The 22,631-nt window shown below is 44.1% G+C and overlaps 2 protein-coding genes across 3 annotated transcripts in view; one reads left to right on the top strand and one right to left on the bottom strand.

The window, feature by feature from the left end:
• The window catches only part of LOC105839826 (nephrin), a 352,537-nt gene that overhangs the window by 71,720 nt on the left and 258,186 nt on the right, over nt 1–22,631 (top strand). The window lies entirely within an intron of this gene.
• LOC105838063 (glucose dehydrogenase [FAD, quinone]) lies at nt 16,709–21,140 on the bottom strand. The gene is made up of 9 exons (XM_028192213.2): nt 21,034–21,140; nt 20,278–20,482; nt 19,916–20,044; nt 19,645–19,841; nt 19,481–19,575; nt 18,817–19,093; nt 18,229–18,697; nt 17,457–17,830; nt 16,709–17,044 (listed from the first exon to the last, which is right to left on the bottom strand). The coding sequence occupies exons 2-9, from the start codon at nt 20,477–20,479 to the stop codon at nt 16,949–16,951; spliced, it is 1,839 nt and encodes a 612-aa protein (XP_028048014.2). The 5' UTR covers nt 20,480–20,482; nt 21,034–21,140; the 3' UTR covers nt 16,709–16,948.

Here is a 22,631-nt window from a genome sequence, read left to right as displayed (position 1 = left end):
CCGGTCGCGTCCGCGCCCGTTGAAAATTTCGTTCGCGATGAACGAAGACGAGCCGTCGCGACGCGACGCCACGCGTCGACTCCGTGGTTCTCCCTCGATTTTTTTTCGCCCCCTTCCTCGCCGCCGCGATATTGCCTCCTGCTCGTTACGCGACGTTTACGGTAAGACGGAAACTTTTTTCTCCTTTCCCCCGCTCCGGCGCGGCTTGCTGGGTTCATTCTTGAAATCCGAGTTCGCCGTATAATTTTATCGTCGTTTTGCGCCATCACTTCGCGTCCGCGCGTTGAAAAATTTCTTGCGGCATGGCCGGCCGTAATGGCGGTTATTAAGAATAATGACTGTCGAGAGCGGAAGAGTCGAGACTGCCACGTGGATACATATTCATGAGAGTAAGTGAATCGCCCAATATCTTACGGTAGTCTCCAGCTACAGCGCCTGCGAAAGCGAATACAAATGCTGTTTCGATAATCGACCGACCGCGCGCTAACTATGCGCGCCTTAATCATTAGGTTTACCTCTCCCCCTCCTCTCCTCCCACTTCACCTCCCCTCGTAGTAAACGTGCATTGTAATTTATGCCCTCTAAATGTGCATATAGCGAGATGCCACGTAGCAACTTGGAGATATCGGCGTAGCCGATGTACGACGGGGAATCCGCCTCGAAATTCTTAAACGCATTTTTTCTTCTAAATTCCAGGAGCGTTTATTGCGATTTTAATATCTCCGTAAATCAAGTCTTTATTACTTTACAGCCTGTCCCCTCTTCCGCCCTCTACAATGAGTAAATATAAATGCCGTTGTTCGACGGTTGTTATATTATACATTTTGCTGTGATTAAATAAAAACGACGATATATTGCGTTATTGTTCATTAAAATTCATTCAAGTTATTTAGGATTTTAATATTGAATTACATTTTATTATTCGCAATAACGCTTGAGCATTTTTGTCGGAATAATATTAATAAACATTTTTTATAAAAATTGTTTTATCTGATAGACTTGATGTTATATATACACAAATTTACAATATATTATTATCCATGCGAATATTTCGCCACATTCTGATCTTATCACGTATCGTTGATTTATCTCCTTAAAACGTCAATCTAGTCTGGAATAAGCGACTTTTTAACAGCCTTAATTATTATATAATTACTCACTCGAATTAAATGCGAGGAAATACATAGAATATTAATAATATTAATTTGTGAAACTGATTGAGTGTATTACTACAATTATTAAACACTCGAAAATAAGATCTATGTTTTGTCATATCGGTGTTCGATAATTAAAGCATATTCTATATGATGATGTATGATCGTTCACCACGCGGCAAACAAACATTGTTATTAAGCGTATAGAATGGCAGGAGGACGTAAAAGTGAAATATTGATCTTTATTAAATCATCCCTTGCACCAACAATTACATACTGCAAAATGTTTAATTATGTGTGTCGAGCAAATGGAAAGTCGGGAGTAAATCGGAACGGTTAAAGTTGGAAACAACAACAATCGAATCCTTTTAGTTTCACGTGCGATTTCATTCGCCGTTTCCGCGGGATCTTCAATTCGCCATTGATTCCCCTCCACGATGCTCGCTCGAGGCACGTAGATCGTACCGTGCGCCATCGAAAATTCACTGTTGCGCGCGTCGCGCGAATCTCCATACATAGTTATGTCCGGTTTTGCCCGAATCCCATTCTGACGGAGTAACGAATGGCAGTAATATCGCGGCGCGATAATGAATTCTTAGATAAGCGCGATATGAAAGAGTGGCACGTGTCGCGTTATGCGAACGGCGAATAAATCGCGACGCAAACGGCGCAGATACCCCGTCCGTCCGTCCGTTCCTCCCCGGAAGAGACGCGCGCGGGGGAGGAAATCGCGCGCTTCCTTCCACTCGATTAACTTTCCCAATGATCGTGATTGGATCTACCGCCAAGTCGGAAGGAATCAATTACCTCTGCGGATTCCCGACTCTCTCCCTCCCTCCCTCCCTCCCCTCTCTCACTTCCCCTTATCCGAGCGGGACTCAACGAAGACGAATCGGGACGTATCCCGAGCGTGCAAAGCCGAATGGGGGCTCTCTCTTTTCAGCCGAGGAAATATCCGAGAGGTAATTTTAATATATTATTCAAGAAAGAGAAAAGGGTAACAATCGTCGGGGGTTCCTTCCTCCCGGAGCGTATCCCCGACGATCTATTCTTCAATATCCGCGGCAAGTTACGATATGAGTTTCCCTCCGTGACACGAACCTGAACGTACGATATGGATCTCGATGCGGATATCTTTGCGGCAGGTTCCTGAACATTTCTTCACAAAGTTTCCGTGACAGACATTTTATGCGGAATGGGACATACTCGTACTGTAACTTCCCTCCCCTCCCCTCCCCTCCCCTCTCTTCGCCGCCCCCGCCGCTTACGCGGGGAAACTTCATGATCTGCAAGTTTCACAACTGACATATATCCAGCATCGCGGCAAACCACGAACTTCAGGCAAATGTTTGTACGTTCCTCGCGAAATTTCGCGAAACGAACTGGCTTATTATTATTCAAAAATGATGTAACTCCGGAGCGCCGAGCGATCCCCCCCTCCCGCTCCGTAGTACCGGCTCCGGCGTCGCGGCGTGCCGGCGCGCGATTCGCTGGGGAGTCGGCCTAGTGGAGTGGACGATTAAGATCTCGAGGAGCTCGTAAACCGGAGCAGGTTTATTGTTTTCGCAACCCTCCTTCTTTGCGCACCCTTTCTTTCTCTCCCTCTCCCCTTCTCTCTTCCCCTTCTCTCTCTTTCTTCCTACCGCTTTTTCATGTCGCGGGATTTACGCGTCTGCCTTTTATTTATTCACGCTTTAATTACCCTGGGCTTCATTCTTGGGTGGAAAGGAAGGCGCAAGGGGAAAGATATAGAGGGGCGGGGAGGAGGGGGGACGAGAGGATCTCTGGACGAAGAGTCGGGCATCGCGTACTAAACGAGAAACTTCGGGGGAGGGTAGCGTCGAGATTAATGGGACCTGGTTAACGTCGCGCTGGTGTACGCCAGGTGAGAAATTTGCGTTATTCGTATATGACCGTGGAAAAATGAGGGGTGGGAAAAGAGGGGTAGGCCGGTAGTTTTATTTCAATGTTCCGCGGCGAACCGAGATACGAACCACGGTTACGTTTGCTGGTTACTCCACGGGGAGGAGGAGGGAGAGAGGGTTAACGCGAAACATTAACAACGCAAAGAACATTTACCGGAGACGATGATTAATGTCCCTAAAAAAAAGGGGGGGGGGCTTGAGGTAAATGCAACGGCGAACATTAACACGTTATTTGGTTCGTTTTTTTCCTCTCTTTTCCTGATTCTTTTTTTCTTTAAAGCGACGTTATTGTACACGTTATTCCCCTTTACGGCGAAAACTTTTATGGTGAAATACTCGACGTAGCAGCTAGTCGTCTCTTTACCCACGGGTAGCACGGTAAGTTGCTTTGAGAAATTCGAGCGACTCGCGCCGTCTCGCTCGAAAATTTTATTGTTCGACGAGATTGCTCGTCCGCTAGTCGCGCTCGTAATTTCGGGAGGATTTCTCGCGTCTGTCTCAATAAATCTCGCGATTCGCCTTCCTTCGTTCTTATGCCGCCTCCCGGGCAATTCGTTTGAATCCTGGAAGCTCTCCAATCGGGTATTCGGCGGAACGTCTTAATATCGCTAATGAACCTTCGCGGGTTCTCGCAAAAAAATAAAGGAAAGTATCACTAAATGCTCAGCTTCAGCGTTTTGTTCTAAATACGAATTGCGCCGTAAAAGTTCTATCGTTCGAAAATTCACCTTCCGTATGAGAACGTCGTCTAAAGAGAATTCTAATTTCCATCATAAATGCTACTTTAATTTTCCAGACGAGCTTTTTCACAAGCTTTCTCAATACTTTGAAACTGCACGAAGTGAAATAACTTAAAAGTAAAAGTTTAATTCCAATTTCATTATTGTTTAAAATAAGTGAGAGCGAAATTGTTAAATTTGTAAACGGGGGTAAGAATCATCTCTCGTGAAATTATCGTATATACGAAAATAGAATTATTGTACAACTTCACCGACAGAGTTCTATTGGCTTCGCTGACGGGCAACATGGATTTTCTGTTAATCGCGCAATCTCGCATCAACAACTCCGTTGCAATTATCGGCAAAGTATTTCAGGAGTATCAGTCAAAATGATCATTGACTTCTTGAAGATTCTTGAGGCGAGGTTCGCCCGGTCCGCTTCGTGAGATTCGTGACGAAGCAGGCAACGTGGCGCGATACGATCGGAGCCAGGGGATGGCGGCCGAAAGGGGCAAGGGGCGACCGGCATTCATCTGGGCAGATAACATCGCTTGTTAAACCCACCCTTGCCTCCGGTGTAGCTAGCACGCTTACCTGAAGGGACGCCATTGCTCCCAACATCGTACTGACACGAGATAGCAACCCCAGTCACTGGCTCATCCACCCCCTCGCACCTTCCCTCACCACCTGCGTTCACCACCATCTCGACATTAGCTCTACACTACCACCATCGTGGAACGCTACCGGTATCGCCGGATCGTCGTTACCGTCATCATCACGACCACTACCAACGTCGGGGCTACTATCACGGATTCACCAATCGAGCAAGCTGCTACTAGATAACGCGGTTAACTGTCGCGTCTCAATTTCGACAGCGGATCTTTCATTATACCGCGACTCCGGCGAGACGTGCGTACGTCTGATTTCCGTGCGTGCCGTCTACGCTAATTATTGTCATAGACCCGACGCGATTACGCGAGATCTGATTAAATCCGAAGCCTGCGGTTCCGTTCCAGAAATTCAGGTTTCTGCGCGCGGATGTTTCACACGGAGGAACCGAAATCACCTTGCAATCACCGGATCGAAATCTTGCGTTCCGAGAATGGTTGTGTGACAGTAAAAATTGTTATTAATCGAGGGGATGAGACAACGTGGGAGGACGGGGGGGGGGAGTTATGGCGTTATAGGTCGGAGGTAACAATCTCTTGTTAGTACACTTGAAGATAACCGCGGCTTGAAAATTTATCGCGAAAATTGACCGCGTGCGCAACGCCTCGCGAGAGTTAACCCCCTAACGGCGTCTCATCGGCGGCGCAAAGTGAGTACGACAAAAATAAAGGAGGTAATAATAATAAATCATCTTTATTATGGCTGTATAATGGATGTAAAAAGGATGCTCGCGGTAATGGCTCGCAGGAAAAAGGCATAAGCCAGAGGAGCTCTAGTCTCGTTCAACGCGGTTCCTAATTAATTATTGCCATAAATAGCTAAAGAAACACAATTAGCGAAGCAGCTCGTAGGTGAGAAAAAATTTCATAAAGTGCCTTTTTGCGATGAAACCCTGCGAAAACTTACTCCCCCGTTCCTTTGTGTGTTTACAGGTATTATTATCCCGCGCCTGCCGGCCTTTTTTCCTATTTATATACTTGGCTGTATATACTCAGCTATTTAATATTTTTCGCTATAACAAATTTGATTAAGGGATCTTTGTTGAAAGGCGATGGAGGCAGGCGATTTCTCCTTACTAACATCGTGAAATTTACTTTTGAATTATTGAAGAGTAGTTCTTTACAATTTTACATGGATACTTTCATATGTTCGATAAATTTTATCTGTAGCCGTGTCGAAGCCGTAGATATAGATTCGTCGAAGGACGATATCCTTTCCCGCCGACGGTCGTTCGCGTCTGGCCGGCAACAAAAATATAAAACGAAAGGCGATGTCTTCGCCAGCGATCGGAGCGGCAAAAAGGCCGGCAGAAATGGGTATCGATAGGCGGAAAAAGGGAACCACCTTTGGTCGTGCTCGAGGGTGGTAGCCCCGAGAAACAATTGTCGCGCCCCCGAAACGGCGCAGATTTGTCGAACGAGGACGAAGGTTCAGCCCCTAACTCCCGATCGAAAAACGTTAGGACCCTTCGCGTCCCGGGGATAAAATGTTGGCAAAATAAATAAAGCGCGACTGTGTACTCCGTCGTGCCGCCTTCGGGGATCCTCCTGAAAGGGGCCCTCCTACGCGGGAATCTACAGCTAAAGCGACGCTGAAATTAAATGAGCGGCACCATTCGTAAAAGTGCTCGGTGGAAAGAACGCGCGCGCGGCCCCGGTAATCTGCTTTTCGAAGACTTTTCGTTATAATAGCCGCTCCCTTTTATCGCGGTCGTGTCCATTTAGTGCCAGTTCAACTGTAAATTTGCTTGAAACTTTCGGCCATTTGCAGCCCGTTTGAACAATGATAGTTGTACGCTGAGATAATCCAAAATAATAACGTTAATAAATAACAACTGCGGGAAAGGGGAAAGCGGGGGCAGGAGAAGCGAATAATAAATAACAACACGCAATATGACACCAAGTAATAGTTGCGACGATTTAAATTCAGATTTACCGAGCGTGTATTGCGTTATCGGGGAAACAAAGTATACGAGAGAAAAAGGAGAGAATTAGTATTTAGAACTCGGCTTATCGCTCGTGCGCTGATTGCGACGGCGGAGTCGCCTAGCGTCTCGCCGACCTGAGCCTGGCGGTATCTCCGCGGAAGCATTTCACCGTAACTAAATCCGCATCCGAGGGTACTGGCACCTGGCCGGTAATTCCATCGCGCGAATCGGCGCGCGCCGATCGGCTGAATTCTACTTTTCGGGAAATAGGGCGGCGGAGTAGAATCGAGAGGGAGAATGATTCCGACGTGACGGAATCTCGTGGCGCGGTGAGGAGGAGCGTTAATGCGCGCGAACCGACCGACGCGGTGGCATCCCACATATTTACTCGAGCGGAATCGCGCGTTTCTTCCCTTCTCCCTCTCTCCCCCCCCTCTTTTTTTCTATTTGTCTTCGCTGGCACTGCAAAATTGTAGCTTAATGCCAACTCGTGTACCGGCGAAGGCGCGGGTATACGGATTGGGAGCTTCCTGTACCTCCCTTTCCCTTGGGCGTGTCCCACGGGAGAGAAAAGAAAGAAAGAAAGAGAGAGGAAAAAAGATAGCGGAGGGCAGGGAAGCGAGAACGCGATGCGACGGGTCTCGCACATGTGTGTGCCTACGTGAAACCGGAAGCGGATACGGGCCGGAATGGACGGATGGACGGACGGGGGGGACGGTCACGGCGGGGTTAAAGCGAGAGAGAATCGGGGAACACAAGAGGAGAGCGAGTACGAGGGAGAGGGAGGAGGGTTTGGGCCGCTGCGACGGAACCACCGCGCATAAATCCTATGCTTGACGAGCGCCGTTGTTTTTGCGATTTACGAAGCGCGACAATATTTGCACATTCGTTCTGTGCGATCGGTGTCACCGGTTGTCTCCCCCGGTTGCGCCCCGACGCGAAAGAAGAATAGGAGGCTGGTGATAATTATTCAAGGAATTCAACGATCCGGCACTTTACGATGTATGCCCTGAATAAGAGAAACAGAACTCACAGTTGGAATTCGATAGTTGGTAGTTGCTATTTTCGATACATCTTTTATATTTTTTATAAAATAATGAATATTAGGTCGATGACATGTGAATACAAAAAAATAAGAGTATAATCTTTCGATCGAAGCGGATTTTGATGCTCGAAAGCTGTAAGTAATATGTCAAATTAATCTTTTATAAACTTGTAATGTTCGTTCGACAGACGAAGGATTTTTTAATATAATTTGTATGCATTCTTTGCGAGCTGATTAAGTCCTAAATTCGTAACGTACATCTTTTGTGAAAAATTCCCTTTTATCGTAGAGATATTACACTTGCAAGTGTGAGAAAAGTAAGTCATTTGTAGCGGGCTTTTATCGCTGAAAGTTGGCAGCCCGAATACGATATTTCTTTTTTCCTTTCGGTTCCGTGTCGGGCCGTTTAATTAGTCCAATTATGACTAATAACCGCTCCGCTGGCAAGGTTGCGCCGGGGGTATATATGCACGTTCAATAAAACGTCAGCAGCCCATAAAATTGACTGGCGCGAGATTTTGTGTATTTTTCAGCGTGCAGCACGTGCGGTTTTGCTGCTATAATCCGCGTTATCGTCAAAGTTTCATCGAACAACCTATCGAAAGCCCATGATTGATAGCGAGTTCAAAGGATTAATAATACTTGCCGGAGGGCGAAGGGGGAGAGGAGGGGGGAGAATTTCAAGAGTAAAAGAGATCGATACTGCGCAACGTTGGTAGATTGCTTAGAATAATTAATCAACCTTTGCCCCCGAGACGAGATACAAATGTTTAAGAAAACACCATAAAGATATTTAAAAAGATGTCCTATGGTTTGCATTTATTTTAAACGTTTCCATCTGATAGTGTTATCTTCCTTGCTCGGCAGTATGATCTCCGTTTACTCCCGTGTTTCGCATTAAATAGTTAATTTGGAGATTACGTTTTGTGTCGGGAGAAAGAGAAGCGAGGGGGTGTCGTATCGGTGTATAGCAAACCACGACAAACGCGAAGTGGGAATTCTGCCCGGCGTATCAAGATCGCCGGCAATTCCACGTGGAATTGAACTGCGAAATACCCGATGTGAAGAACCGCCGCTTGGTCACCGTTGTCAGGAACCACCTCGCGTTATTGCAAGCACTTCCGCGGATTTTTTTCTTCTCCCCCCCGCTAAAGAGAAATTTGCCGGTCGTCAGAATTTGGCTTATATGCGTGTGGTAGATTAAAAAAAAACATGTTTTCCAGCCGACAAACGAGCTGACGAACGAGATTGCAATACTATCTCGTTGACGCACCGAAAGAGAGAGGGAGAGAGAGAGAGAGAGAGAGAGAGAGAGGCGATTGCGTTCGCCGCCCGCGGGATCGCAAATACGCGCACGCCCCGATGTTATCATTATTATTATCAATTTAAACAGATCCCGGGATCAGTATCGGCATAATTACGTCCGGTAATGACTTGTAGGTTAATTGAGTATCGGCCAGATCGATTTTCGATAATCCGTCAAAGAGGGACCCCGCCTCCCCTCCCTGGCTCGGTTCAATATCGTCGCCGGCGTGGCCACTCAAGAGAGCGCAATCAGTTCCCGTATTATCCCGCTTTATTCCGTAGCTTACGTTTGCATATACGCGAAATGTTTATTCGCGCACGTGCGCAGAACGGCCGTTCGTATAAGCTGGTGAACGTGATTGCACCAAGGCAGTGAATTAACCTCCCCCTGCGCGTCGCGCGAGGCTTATTCGGCCGAACGTTGCCGTTTGATGCAGATTACGCCGAGCGCGCGGCGTAATATTACATTGGCTTTACATTAGCTCGTCCGCCGCTTCGTCCCTACCGTCACCCTTCATCATCCGTGCGTCGCGCGGTTTACGTAATTCGCCGAATCGCGGGTCACGTCGGCGTTCCCGACCGGGATCTTTTCGCGCAGCGACATTTGAACGGATTCTCGTGACACGTAAGTCCCGGGGAATAATCGCGTCCGACTTGAGAAGTTCCATTCACAACATAATTTGCGTACACGATACGTCTATCAACTTTGTTAATCTGCCATCGGCATAATTGTAGCAGTCACAATTTTCCAGACACGCGAGAGCCCGCCTAGCCGGGCGTTCGAGAGTGCGTTCAAGCGCGTTCAAGCCTGTTGCATTACGCACGCACAGACGCCGCAGTCGGAGTGCACGATTCATTAGCATCAATTAACAATTATTGCGACACTAAACTGTCATAACGACGCGACGCTTTGCTCGAACCCATCCGATATCTCGCCAGAGATAGGTAAGATTGAACTCTCGGGGGCGGCGATTCACGGTTCACTTTGCCTTCACCGTCGATTGAATAATTGCGATTTCGATTTGCAGTGGACGGTAATTTCGACGTGGAGAACGTAATAACGGCGCCCCTTCGGCACTTGTAACTCTCTTCCGCCCTCGCACGGTCCTTTCTTTCGATATAATCCGTCGAGGGGACTACTAATTGAAAAAAAAAAAGATGCAATATCATCGCCCTCTCGCCGGCGAAGAAAATGTGGTACGACACGGCGACGGCGGGGCGGCTCGATCGATCGCACGCTCGTCGTTCGTTCGCTGTGATTTATGTCTAATCGGAATCTTGTTTTATCACGCTCAAACATTGGTTTGGTACTTTCACTGATTTCAAGTGTACACGTTATTATCGAGACCATAAGTGGCCGTCGCGCGAAAAACACTTTGCAACGTCTTTGTTCATATAAACGTAAAAAGGACAGACCTTTTTGTTTCTTTCTACCTGATCTTCATCACCCGACGTTATATACGTGCGATTTATCTTTTTCTGTGCTTATATTTTCATCGAAATGTTCGCCCAATGAAATCGTACGAATTCATCGGGACGTCTGCGATACTTTTAACCGCGATATCGTTTACGAAATATTCACCCCTAGCGATGAATTGAAGCTTCGGGTTTCACTGTCCAATTTCGGACACCATGTGGGGTTGCGAGAGTAACAGAGGCTGAGTTGAGGACGTTTTGAATCGTCGACTCTTTAAAATAAAAACACGTCGCGCTGTCGATTCAATCGATCGATCGATCGATCGATCGCCGTCACTGGTGGAGTTTGCGACGAAGCAGTGCGTGGGGGGGGGGGGGGGGGGATGGGAAACGTAGAGCGAACTTCGCGCACGGTTTCAAACGGACGACACGCGCGCCTGTGAAAATAGAAGCGGCGAAATAATAATATCTTGCTAAACCGCGTCGTGTCTCGGATTTCAGTGATATAGCTCGACGGTCGGAACGCCGCGCTAACCGGCGAACTAGGTCGGTGACTCGCGTCACGTCATTCCGCCACGTTGACCACGTCTTGGCACGTGGAAATGCAGTTATCCTAAATACTCGCGTAATCAAGCGTGAACGCCATAATAAGAGAAAGCTGCGGCGACGCTCCCTGGACGTCATCCACGATGCTGCAAAGCCGCAAATCGGTGCAAATCGTGACCCGTTCATTCTCTCGCCACGATTCCCTAGAAATCCTGATAGAACCAACCAAGTGCCTTGTGACTCTGGTCGCTATTTATTATCGAAATTCATCGCGATCGGAGTATCGTTATTTGTATGCAATCATAAATCGCACGGGGCGGAATGAACATCCGGTAAAAGGCACACGAGAGACGCATAAAGTTGAAGAATGAGTGAAAGGGTGTACGAGAGAAGGAGGGAAAGAGAGAGAGAGAGAGAATTAGAGGAGAAGGAGGAAAGGGGAGAATTGTGTGGAGTACCGAGCTCAGGCTTTCCATCGGATTGGTTAACAGCACCCCCTCGTTCCCGTGCGTGCGCTCACTCGGGAGTGAAATAGGATCGGGCTGCTCGTATCGCTCAGAGAACACTATGACTCCGTTCCGATAATAGGGCGATACAATCATTACCCCGGGTGTTTCGACCGTACACGAATATCCCCGAGTTACCCTCGGAAACTGGCTAACCCCTTTTCGCGGGTCCTCGTACGTCGCAGCCGCGCGTACCGAGCGCGTACGGACCGGACATAACGTTACCGTCGAAAAAAAAAGCTCTACGAATTGCCCCTTTATCCGCTTTTCGATCCTTCATCCCCGCGGCACGGAATTGGAAAACGGGCAGCTCTGTGAATAAAAAAAAAATGTTGAACTTTTTTACGGCACATGCGATTAACCTCGTGACGAATGTGACGCGCGCGAGATATTATTTTATATTTCGCTGGTCGAGAGTTTAAACGGTGATCCGTGACATTTTGCGCAATTTTATATCATTCGAAGAATGTATAAATGGAGCGAGGAATCACATTTCGCAAATATTGAAAATGCTTTTGGATGACGTCGCTGAGCTCTTTCTGTCCATAAAATATCCCGGGCGCCAATTATTCCGTTTGTATTCGCGTAAGTCAATTACGAGGGTGGTTATTAACGTGCTTTTGCAGCGCGCGCGTCATGTTTTCTATCCGCAAAATTTGACCGCGTCATACCGCAGGTATCAGCGTTTCCGAATCCGGGCAACATTAACTTCGTCGTGATAACGCGATAATGCGATGCGGGCTACTTGAAAATGACGATATTACGTCAGTGCCATAATGAATCAGCGGTAAGCGAGCATCGATCGATTAATCACGGGAAAATACGATCGGTTCGTCTCGTTCCACAAAAGCTCCCGAAACCCAACCGCCAAACCATGCACTTGATAACCGATTGATATCGCCCGGGCGCTCGCGACGATCCGAAATTAATGGTGTTATTCTCCGAGGAACCGATGAAGTTGATTTTTGTTAATTTATTCAGGAGGTAGACGTAACAATAGCCAAGTGAGTGGCTGTCGATGGAAATTTATTTAAACGTCACTCTAATTGGATCACCTTATGCAAACGGCGACTCCGCTCGCGGATGGAGTGTGTAACGAGATCTGAATATAACGAATCCATCTTCGTGTACGTATCGTTACGTTACGTCATCGTGACTATTCCGAATTTAATAACGCGCTTCCGCGGACGAGTGATCGTTGAATTAATTGTGCTAATTGATCGTCGCGGTTTACCACGTGCATGTGCCGTTCCACTTTCTTGCGCCTCATTATCTCGAGGTCGAGGCAAGATCGTGATATTGATCGCCCGAAGACTGTCCCTCGGAATAGCGTTTTCAGCTCAGAAATCTGCTCGATTTATGTGATACTGCATATTTCATCAAGGATATTATTAATTATTATTATCATTATCTTTTATATAGAAGATAATATTAAGATAGCGGAAACACGATTTCAGTTCAAGAGTATTCATACAAATACCTATTGGAACATTTACAGCAATTTTAAAGAACCTTTATACACTCTTTATTGTCACCTTTTGACGATCTTTTCGCGAAAATAGAATCGCCCGCGTTGATCTTGTCCATTGATCTTCTCGAGAAGTGAGAGACTCGAGCGAAATCCTCTCTCTCCCTCCTTCGTATCTTACTTTCTGGCGCTTTGTACATTGTCCCCGACACGATCGCGGCTGCATGCCGCGCAAAAAAGTAGGGCAAAACCGGCCCGCTCCGACGACGGGTTAACTTGTGTAACGACGTCCCTTCCTCCCTTCCCTTCCCTTCCTGCCCGTCCTCGCGCGCGAGCCAAGTCCGCTCTCTCGCGGGTAGGACATTTATTACGGTGACTACCGACGACACCAACAACTTTCTCCGGTAGGATAAATAACGAGGCAACCGGCAAAATATTTCACCCGACGGTACGTTGAGCTACGCGGCCTAAGCCTACGTGGCTTAGAGCGCGAGATGCGATTGGTCCCCTTCCGTTTCTCACCCTGCCGACACGGCGAGCTACCGCCCTGGATTTGTCGGGTAATCCGCGAGGTCAAATATTAACGATTCTGCCTCGTTTGTTTACCGACTTGGTAACAACCGGGGGTCCACGAAAGAATCTTACTTTTGTCTGAACATAAAACGTTACGATACGTTAATATCGATGTTCACTTTGACACTCCGGATTCGGATAACTTGTTAGAATTACTGTAGTAATCTGAAAACCAATTTGATAAAGAGGAGGAGTGAAACGTCGACGACACACTAGACCGATATCTTTCGAAATGCATCTGAACTCGGAACGCTTCGAGAATTCTCACATTTACTGCTTCTTGCTTTCCAGTGTTCACGATGAATGTTCACGATGAATGTTCACGATTTGTGTTCTGTTTTAGACGATTCGTTCGTGTCTTGCGTTCCAATTATAGGGTAAAAATGTTGAACAGCGAGGTTAATACGAGTTATTTGTTTGTCAGCTGGGCTGGGCCTCGCGTAATCTTATCATCGTTCTGCACTAACGCTACATTAACGGCGCTAGGAATTATAAATTTCCAGCGTCAAAGCGACCGGTGTTACTATCTAACGAGGCAACGGAGATTTCATTACGCCGGGCGCGAAGGGTTCACCCGGTATAATCGGATTCGCCCTCGTGGAGGAATTGGGGCATAATTTTCGGAAATACCCGTGACCGCACCTGCTTTATCAGTCCGATATTTCGCAATTTAATGGATTACATAATTCATAAAGGCTTTACCTCATAATGGGCCAGAGTTTCGTGCCGTCCCCTTAAGTGTCTCCATAAATACGTTACGCAATTTCTGTCTGCGGTTCCACGACTGGAATCTTGAAAATAGGTATAGATCCACGACGTTATTTAATAAAGATGATAACGAAGGTAATACGTTTGTCGATAATGTATGTATATTTCACTGTTCTCTTTCCTTCTCTCGCTTTTTTACGCTTTTTTCCCCCTCAAAGTACGTATGTCGGAACGAGAGAGAGAGGTGTTCCGTGACGTTTATGGAGACCCTGAAAGATCGCTTGTGACTCCGCGGGAGACTCTCCCTGGCCCGAGGAATTATACGTGGCATAAAACGAGCGGCGGTTAGTATTACGTGAATTGCTTCTTCGACTTTTGTGAAGCGCGCGTGGCATTCGCGCACTCGCACGGGAGGTCACGGGAGGCGTTTGAAGTCGCCGAGTCTCGCCGCCGCCGCCGCCGCCGGGGCCAACCGCCATCCGCCGCCATCCCACCATGAATTCATTCTCACCCTCATGAAATTCAAAGCAGTCGTTACGGTCCTGGCACAACGACAACGAGTGCGACGCGACGACGAGGGCGAAGAGGACGAAGAGATAGCGCGGACGGTACAGCTACATGCGCGGATGTACAGCGGCACCGCCTGGGTGGGCTACCTACGTGCTACCTTTCTCTCTTCGCTCGCACAAGCACGGAGAGAGGAGAGGGTGTTCGATGTTTTATTTATAATTTGTTTATCTCATCATCTGCTCGCGGACCCGCCGAGTACTTGTGTATGTAACGGTGTCTAACACGCTGCCGCCGCAGCGTCAGTCAGTCAGTGAGATTCTCGACATGAATAGTCAAACGTCCTTCTCTCTTGTCCTCGTCTCGTACGTCTCGCCGGGGACTTTTTTCCCGCGAATGTCGCCGGCACGGGTGAAGCAGATAAACTCTCTCGGTGGGTTCTTCGAGCAAACTCCTCCGTTCGTTTCATACGACGGCGAAAAGCACGACTGCAGGTCGCGTGCGGTGCGCGGAAGTCCGAAGAGGACCTCCGCGCTGTTTTCCAGAATTTCGATGGCGCACATATGACGAACGTTAATGATTGTTGGCAACAAGTGGAATATCGAGTTACGTAAAAATCGCGCGATACGTCGCGGGTTACGCCATGGAGTCAGAACGAATACATCGAAAGCAACGGCTCGACTTCGCCTTTGCTGATTGATTTAACAAAGATTAATGCTCACCGTTCGTCACTCACCGATCGCGTGACTTACATTAAACCCTCAGATTCGTAGAGGCCTGAGAAAGACAAAGATTTCGCAACAAATAATGCCTGAAAGGCGTTAGCCGGTGCGAGTAACTATAGTTGCGCTACATCTCGCGTCCTATATCAGATACGAGCGTGCTATTCCGGATGCGTTCGCGAGTGATCTGATCTGACATTCTCCCGCCGAAGGCGCGAGCACGCTTTCCGCAACACGACGCGATGAAACTCAAGGACGCTCCGTGTAATGTCAGTCGACGTAGAACTCGTAAATAACGTGTACAGTAGGTTCAGCAGCTCGAAGAACATATAGAACGTTAGGTGAACGGCTACGCGATCCTTATATTACCGGGCCCAGAAAATCGGTCAACTGGCCGATGGCTATGTCGATTAAAGTGATTTTTTATTAGCTTAACGAGCAGTGCGAGCTCGTATCACGTTTTTCGCAATTGTAAAAATATTTTTAATCCGCTCTCACGAGGCTCGAGCTACTGAATTTTAGTTAAGAACGCGTCGAAATAACTGCATTAACGTAATTCAATGAGAGATGTTCTCAATATTCCAATTAGTCAATTACCCATCGTGATCAGCAGTTTCTTCGATTATATAGATAGATCTTTTTCCGAGCGGTTCATCAGGCTCTTGGATTTAATGCACTTTGGAGGCGAGCGCGAATTCGATCTCGAAAGGTTCAAATGGATGAATAGCTACTGAGGTCAAGCGAAGAGTCGCGAAATCGCTCTCATGTAAGCACGCGAGTCTAAGGAGGTCGAGTGCCCGGCGCTCTCTCTCTCTCTCTCTCTCTCTCTCTCTCTCTCTCTCTCTCTCTCTCTCTCTCTCTCTCTCTCTCTCTCTCTCTCTCTCTCTCTCTCTCTCTCTCTCTCTCTCTCTCTCTCTCTCTCTCTCTCTATCTATCTATCTATCTATCTATCTATCTATCTATCTATCTCTCTCTCTATCTCTATCTCTCTAGGCTTCCCTCCAGCTTCTGTGAGTCCTCACCGGTTTTCGTTCGTTCTATCCCGCCGCCATGACTTCCTCCAAGGTGCATTCCTTCGTTTTATTCCTTTTTCATCTTAATAATTGAGACATAAGATATCGTAAGTAGATCCTTTGAGATGGCTCGCGTATTCTTTCACGACGCTATAACGAAGCCGTCCGCGAAGACGGACGGAATGACTTCAATTTTGTCGACAATTAAATTAAGTGATAATTTTCGATCGTTTTACTAACTTGGATAGTATGCAACTCGGTCGAATGGATTGATTCAACTTAATTGTTTAGTTGACAGCTCATTTCTGGACAGTTTAGAAATTCGAAATTCTACATTTGAATATAATTTAAAACAGAAACAGCCATAGTACGAATTTAAGTTCTATACACGGTACTTGTAATTAATGTGTACTATTTTACGCAATGCTTGAAGTTAACTTTTCATTACGCTTAACTTATTTTTATTATTATGACGTGAGGTAAAAACAAATTTTGTAAAGCAATCTGTCCATCCATAATCTTTATTGCTGTAATTATTATTTGCAAAAAGTGTATAAATACATGTACACACGATTGACAAAGTATAGGAAAAAGTATAATTTATACTATGAACGTAAATCTTTATTAAATATCTCTCAAATCATGTCGTATAAATGAAATCTATTAATACGATAAAAACAAAAATCAATACTGTTTCTAATTCTTTGGTATTAAAATCAAGTTGTTTACAAAGATGATCACCTTCTTACAAAGTGTTGATTACTCCGTATTCATTCTTGATGAAATCAGCGACTCTCTCACCGATCATATTGATCGCTGCAACTGGGTTACCGGAAACCATCTAAGAGATAGAATAAAATTAGCTGATATTATAAAAAAGACAGAAATACAGAGGAAAATCGCCACATTGACATAGACTTTCTAAAGCGGCACCTCCTTATTCTTCAGAAATTAAACTTTGTACTGTATTAATTTTGATAAAAACTTAATATTTTGTACAATTAATTCTTGTTAAAGACAAAAAAAGAAAAATGTATTCTGTTATGTCAGTCTTGACATGAAATTTTTCTGACATTTAAAGTTTTATTTTTAGCTTTTATTTAAGAAATACTATCCAAAAAGAAAGTAGTGTGCCAATTGATGATTTTCTTCTATTAATTTTTTGGGAGGGATTATTGTAGTTTTTGTACATAAATTAATGGAAAAAAAATGTGAATTAATGTGCATTAAAATTTGGAGAATTTGCTATCTACCTTCGGTATAATAGAAGCATCAGCTACTCTCAAACCCTTCATGCCATGAACCTTGAGACTTGGACTAACGACAGCCATGGGGTCCGAAAAAGGACCCATTTTACAAGTGCCACCTTGATGATTTTCAGGTCTGGTGTTGTATTGGAACAGGCACTCCCAATATTTATAATTCATCTTTTTTTTAGGCTGCTCGCATTCTGCGATAGTTTCATGTATCATTTGAAGATGGTACTTTTTCAGTGCTTTTGCTTTTGACAGCTTTAAGATATGCTTAATGCCCTGGTAAATAATCGATCGATCTTCCGGATGCGCCATATCGTTGCTCCGGATGTTTGGAGGGTGTAGAGGATTTTTTGAGGCCAGCGTTATTCGACCTAGAATTTATTAATGAAATACGTTTAACTATGGAAGTGAGCAGAATATTCATTTTCAGAAAATCACACAATTTCTAATTTTATTTAATTTGTTGGTATTTTTCAGTTTAATATAAGTAGTTATAATATATTAGAAGGCAATTAATTTTCTTTTAATACGACATCATAGAATGAATCAATTGATTGAAATTGAACGAAGGTAGATTTAACTATTAAAATAGAAAAAAATAAATAGACATAATTTCAATAAAAAATACCAACAGAAAACGTTGAAAGTGTTGTTTTAAAATGTCTTATATAGTATGTATGTTTGTGATACATTGTCCATGCTATCAGTACTTGTATGCTAATGTTGCGGTATTTAGGGCAAGAAACGAGTTACATGCTCATTGACTTACCTCTACTTCGTGTTTGAATATTTACGGAGGTGAACCTGACAGTTTGTTTGTTATCGTACGTTTTCAAGTCTGCGATTCTACCATCAGTATTGCAAATAGCTTGATAACCGGCGAAGAAAATTTGAATATCCGGATCATCCGCGGTGGTGTAGTTTGACTTTAGAATTCCAGTGACCTGGGCCAAACCCGTGGACGACAACGGGCCGGTTTGATTGTGTAAATATAAATCGCCATTAGCACTATTTAGTCCATTTGTGTCTTTCTTATTGATAGTGAAGTCTACGCCATACGACGCGTGATTGTGAAGATTTTCGCCGACTCCCGGCAGATCGAGAACCGTTTTAATCCCCACGGAGTTTAGATGACTCTTCGGCCCGATGCCCGATAGAAGCAGAAGCTGAGGCGAATTTATGGCGCCGGCCGTGAGGATCACTTCCTTCCTCGCTTTTACGTTGTACTGTCGGCCGTTCTGTAAATAGTAAGTCGTTTATCAAGCCGTGTGATTCCGGACAAATCATCGTTTATTCACGAAGATGTAATCGTGAAATGCGCCCGTAGAAACTCGAGAAGTATGAGGGACAACCTCACCATAATGAGAGTAATTCCCTCGGCTTTCACTGTGGACGAAGTTTTTATCGTACGGACTTTTGTCGCGATCGCGTTCAGAGCTATGTGTAGATTTTTGCGGTTCCTGTGCGGCCACAGAAAGGCCCTGGCAGCACTAAGTCTAACGCCATCTCTGCTGATCGTCTGCGCCACGGTGAAACCTGTGATATTCTGGCCCACCAAGTCCTCAGTGACTCCTAGGCCTGTCTGGTTTGCCGCCGTTAATATGTCCCAAGCGAATTGTGGCTGCCAAGGGAATCTATTAATGAATGTAATTAGCGAGTTTAATTCATACGTGTAGATCAATTAAATTGGCGAGGAAATTGTAAGTATTACGTTGGAGGTACGCTGTAATTCTAAACGCGCAGATCCTGTCTAATGTCTGACTAATTGCGATAGATACGATGTTGGATTATTTTTCATTAATAAGGTCATTTAAAAAAAAATTGACTATAACAGATATCACTCAAAGACAATTATAATTTTACTATAACATTTGTTTGCTCCGCAGTATCGTACCCACTTCGAAAGAGACACGGATGACTGGAAATCGTTTCTTACTTTATATGACGTAGATAATCGCGATATAGCAAAAAAAAGTGTGAAAATTATAGCAGTATAATTAAAGACAATGCGATGTTCGTACCTTTCAACTGTCATTGGACCTCCAGTTCCATGATACTTTGCTTCGACTCTTCCAATTTCTCTATTATCTTCCGACTTCATAAAGTACGGCAACACCTATTGTGTACAAAAATTAATAATACGATATCACAAAGGGCCTTGGCAATAATCTTTTGTTTTTCATACTTCTTGCCACGACCATCCCTGATTTCCCATTTCCACCCATCTGGTATAATCTTTCTCGTGCCCTCGGTGGTATGCCATACCATGATGGGCAGTGCAACCTCCGAGATTTTTACCCCTCGGATAACTGCAGCTACCGTTATTTTTCAAGCACGCATGCGATTCATTTGTAGTTTTATAGTTCCAATCCATTTCGGTGTCTGCAATATCACAATTGAAATTAATTACTCGCTGATTTCAACTATTATAATATAAAGACACGAGGATGCATTACTGAGATAAAGTTGAAGGTTGCTCGGTATTTGCATGCCAGCTGTCTCATCCGGTCCAGCTTCTACAAGGAGCACGCTCCAATCCTTAACTTCGCTCAATCTAGCGGCCACGACCGATCCAGCGGCGCCGCCTGAATTGGAAGCAAAAAATACAATCGTCATGAACTTATCTATTCAATTTCAAATAAAGTTTACAAATAACAATCGTGTTAATTTCAATTGATATGGACTTGGGGATGAATCTCGGGTTTGCGTGATCGGTTCTGCGTTTGCCGAACACAGTTCCACGAAATGTTTCGTTAAATTGCTAGGCAAGATATATCTTAATAGCCCATTATGTTTACGAGTACATTGATTATCTTACCTCCAACGACGATGAAGTCGTAATGTGATTGCGGCCTGTTAATAGGCTTAATTCGTTCGCACACGCCGTTAATTTTTGGATTATAAGTAACTAACATGTTCAACATAGACAGAAACAAAGAGGCGGAATTGCCGGTGCAGACATCGGTCAATGAGGGTCCGCCTACGTAGGGTGTACATGGCGCTTCCGGTATCACTGACATGTTCTGTAATACCGTATAACATATAGTTGGTACGGCTAAATATATTGCGGTACTTAAGAATGTTGATCTCAAGTTTATGCATCGTATAAACCGTGGTATGTTGTCCCATTATTTTGTGAATATCACAGCCGTTACTGTTGTAAAATTACTTTACTCTTGTAATCTAATTACAAATAACGTAATAATCTACGGGGATTTAATGCGTTAAATCTTGTATAATTCTCTCCATTAACTTCATGGAATTCTATAAAATTATAATTAGAGAAATTAATTGCGGTAGACAAATACTATTTTATTCATGCATACTCCTGTTACATGTTTAAATTACTATCTCACAATATTGGAAGAAGTTTTCTCAGCGAAGCGGATTATTAGATATTCTTCCTATTGTGTCGAACTTCGAGTGTTAAACTTATAAATTTAAGATTTGACTTCAATTTTCTGTTCGACAGTGGTATTCTGACTTTTCGTAGTATTTACTTTTTTTTTTCAAAGTTCTTTTCTCTTCACGCTTGATACAATTGGCAAACGATATATGCAGAATATCAACGTACCGTTTTGCGAATGCGATCGCCGTAAGGAGTGTTGTCCGTTGCCCTCGGCTTTTGCTACTCGACTGCAGCGTCCGTTTTGTTGCCGCTTTGTTATATACCCGTTTCGTGTATATGTATATGCTGCACGTTCCACGAAATGTCTAGCTGTGATTGAGTACTCAACGCATATAACAAAGCAATAATAACGGCACTTGTCATAATCCTTGTTTGTCACACTTGTAAATCACCGCACGTGCTATCATTTTAGCAGAAAAATGACAACCTGTCACTAAATAGTTCAAATCTAATAGATAGAATGTGCTCTTACGTCTGTTTCCGTTGAACCTATTTGCATTCCGAAAATGTATATTATAAAACCTAATCAAAGTGCTTGTACAGTATTCATAAAGAATACTGTACAGAGTAGTAGTTTTACAGAGTAGTTCCAATAACAATTGGATAAAAATTCCAATTGCTTTGTGTATGGATTAATTGTAATATTTAATATTTATGACAAATGACTTTTATTTTTAAAATAAGTGAGAGAAATATCTAAGAGAGGATAAGCCTTTTTCGATCAAGGCAACTCTTGATACCCAATTTTTTGCCTGAGTTTATATTTACATTTTAAAATTTTTATAAACTGCACGCAAATAATGTTTTCAATCTTGAAACGTAAATTTAAGCTGGAATAGTAATATAGTGAATTAAATTGATAAACTTAATAATACAATTTAATAATATTGATACTTATATGTTAATTTATTCCGAAAAATATTACTTTAATCAAGGAGTTCGAACTTGTAATTTTTTATGCAAACAGAACAAATCGCGATAATGTTCAAATGACATTAAAATAAACTATTTAAAAAATAATTTTTAATAACAATTTTCAAGCTATTTTGAAGCTATTTTTTTTATGTAACATAACGATTTTTTGTTCTACTTAGGTACTTTTCGCAAAAGATATTTATCACCAAAGGATCCCGCACGATCCTTATGGAAAAACTACCCCAGTCAAATTGCTCTGTTGTGAAATATGTTACAGTTCTTATAATGCCGAACAAAAGTCTCCATAGTCACAACCATGTAAAATCAAATGGTAAAGAAATATGAACCTCTGAAGTCATAAAATATGTTCATCTCTTTCAGATAACATAATGTCTTCTTTTACATGTAATGGATATATATGCATGCGTATTCATGAATGAGTGAGTGTCTGCGCGCGCACGTGTCTGTAGGTGTATATTTGAATATTTGTTCGTGTGTGATTAGATTAGGTTGATGGTTTTATGAGTGCGAGTATATTTATAAAAGATTCTGTACACGCGCACGTACTCACGCACGCACGCAGACACTCACTCATTCATGAATATGCATATGTATCCATTACACGTAAAAAAGGCATTATGTTCTGAAGTATCTCTGAAGAAAGAAATATGATAAACACTCATATTTTATGACTTCAGAGCTTCATATTTCTTTACCCTTCGATTTTACATGGTTGTGACTATGGAGACTTTTGTTCAGCATTATAAGAACTACAATATATTTCAGAACGGAGCAACTTGACTGGGGTAGTTTTTTCATAAGAATCGTGCGGGGTCCTTTCTAAAAGA

The sequence above is a fragment of the Monomorium pharaonis genome, chromosome 1 (assembly GCF_013373865.1).
Source record: "Monomorium pharaonis isolate MP-MQ-018 chromosome 1, ASM1337386v2, whole genome shotgun sequence".
Classification (NCBI taxonomy): Eukaryota; Metazoa; Arthropoda; class Insecta; order Hymenoptera; family Formicidae; genus Monomorium; species Monomorium pharaonis.
The sequence above is the reverse complement of the archived record's forward strand: the minus strand, read 5'-3'. Positions and strand labels throughout refer to the sequence as shown.

Coding starts and splice junctions, on each gene's coding strand:
- LOC105838063 (XM_028192213.2), bottom strand. CDS start 20,479: ATGTCAGTGATACCGGAAGCGCCATGTACACCCTACGTAGGCGGACCC. Junction 19,094..19,480: donor GGTCCAATGACAGTTGAAAG/GTACGAACATCG, acceptor ATTCATTAATAG/ATTCCCTTGGCAGCCACAAT. Junction 18,698..18,816: donor AGGGAATTACTCTCATTATG/GTGAGGTTGTCC, acceptor TACTATTTACAG/AACGGCCGACAGTACAACGT.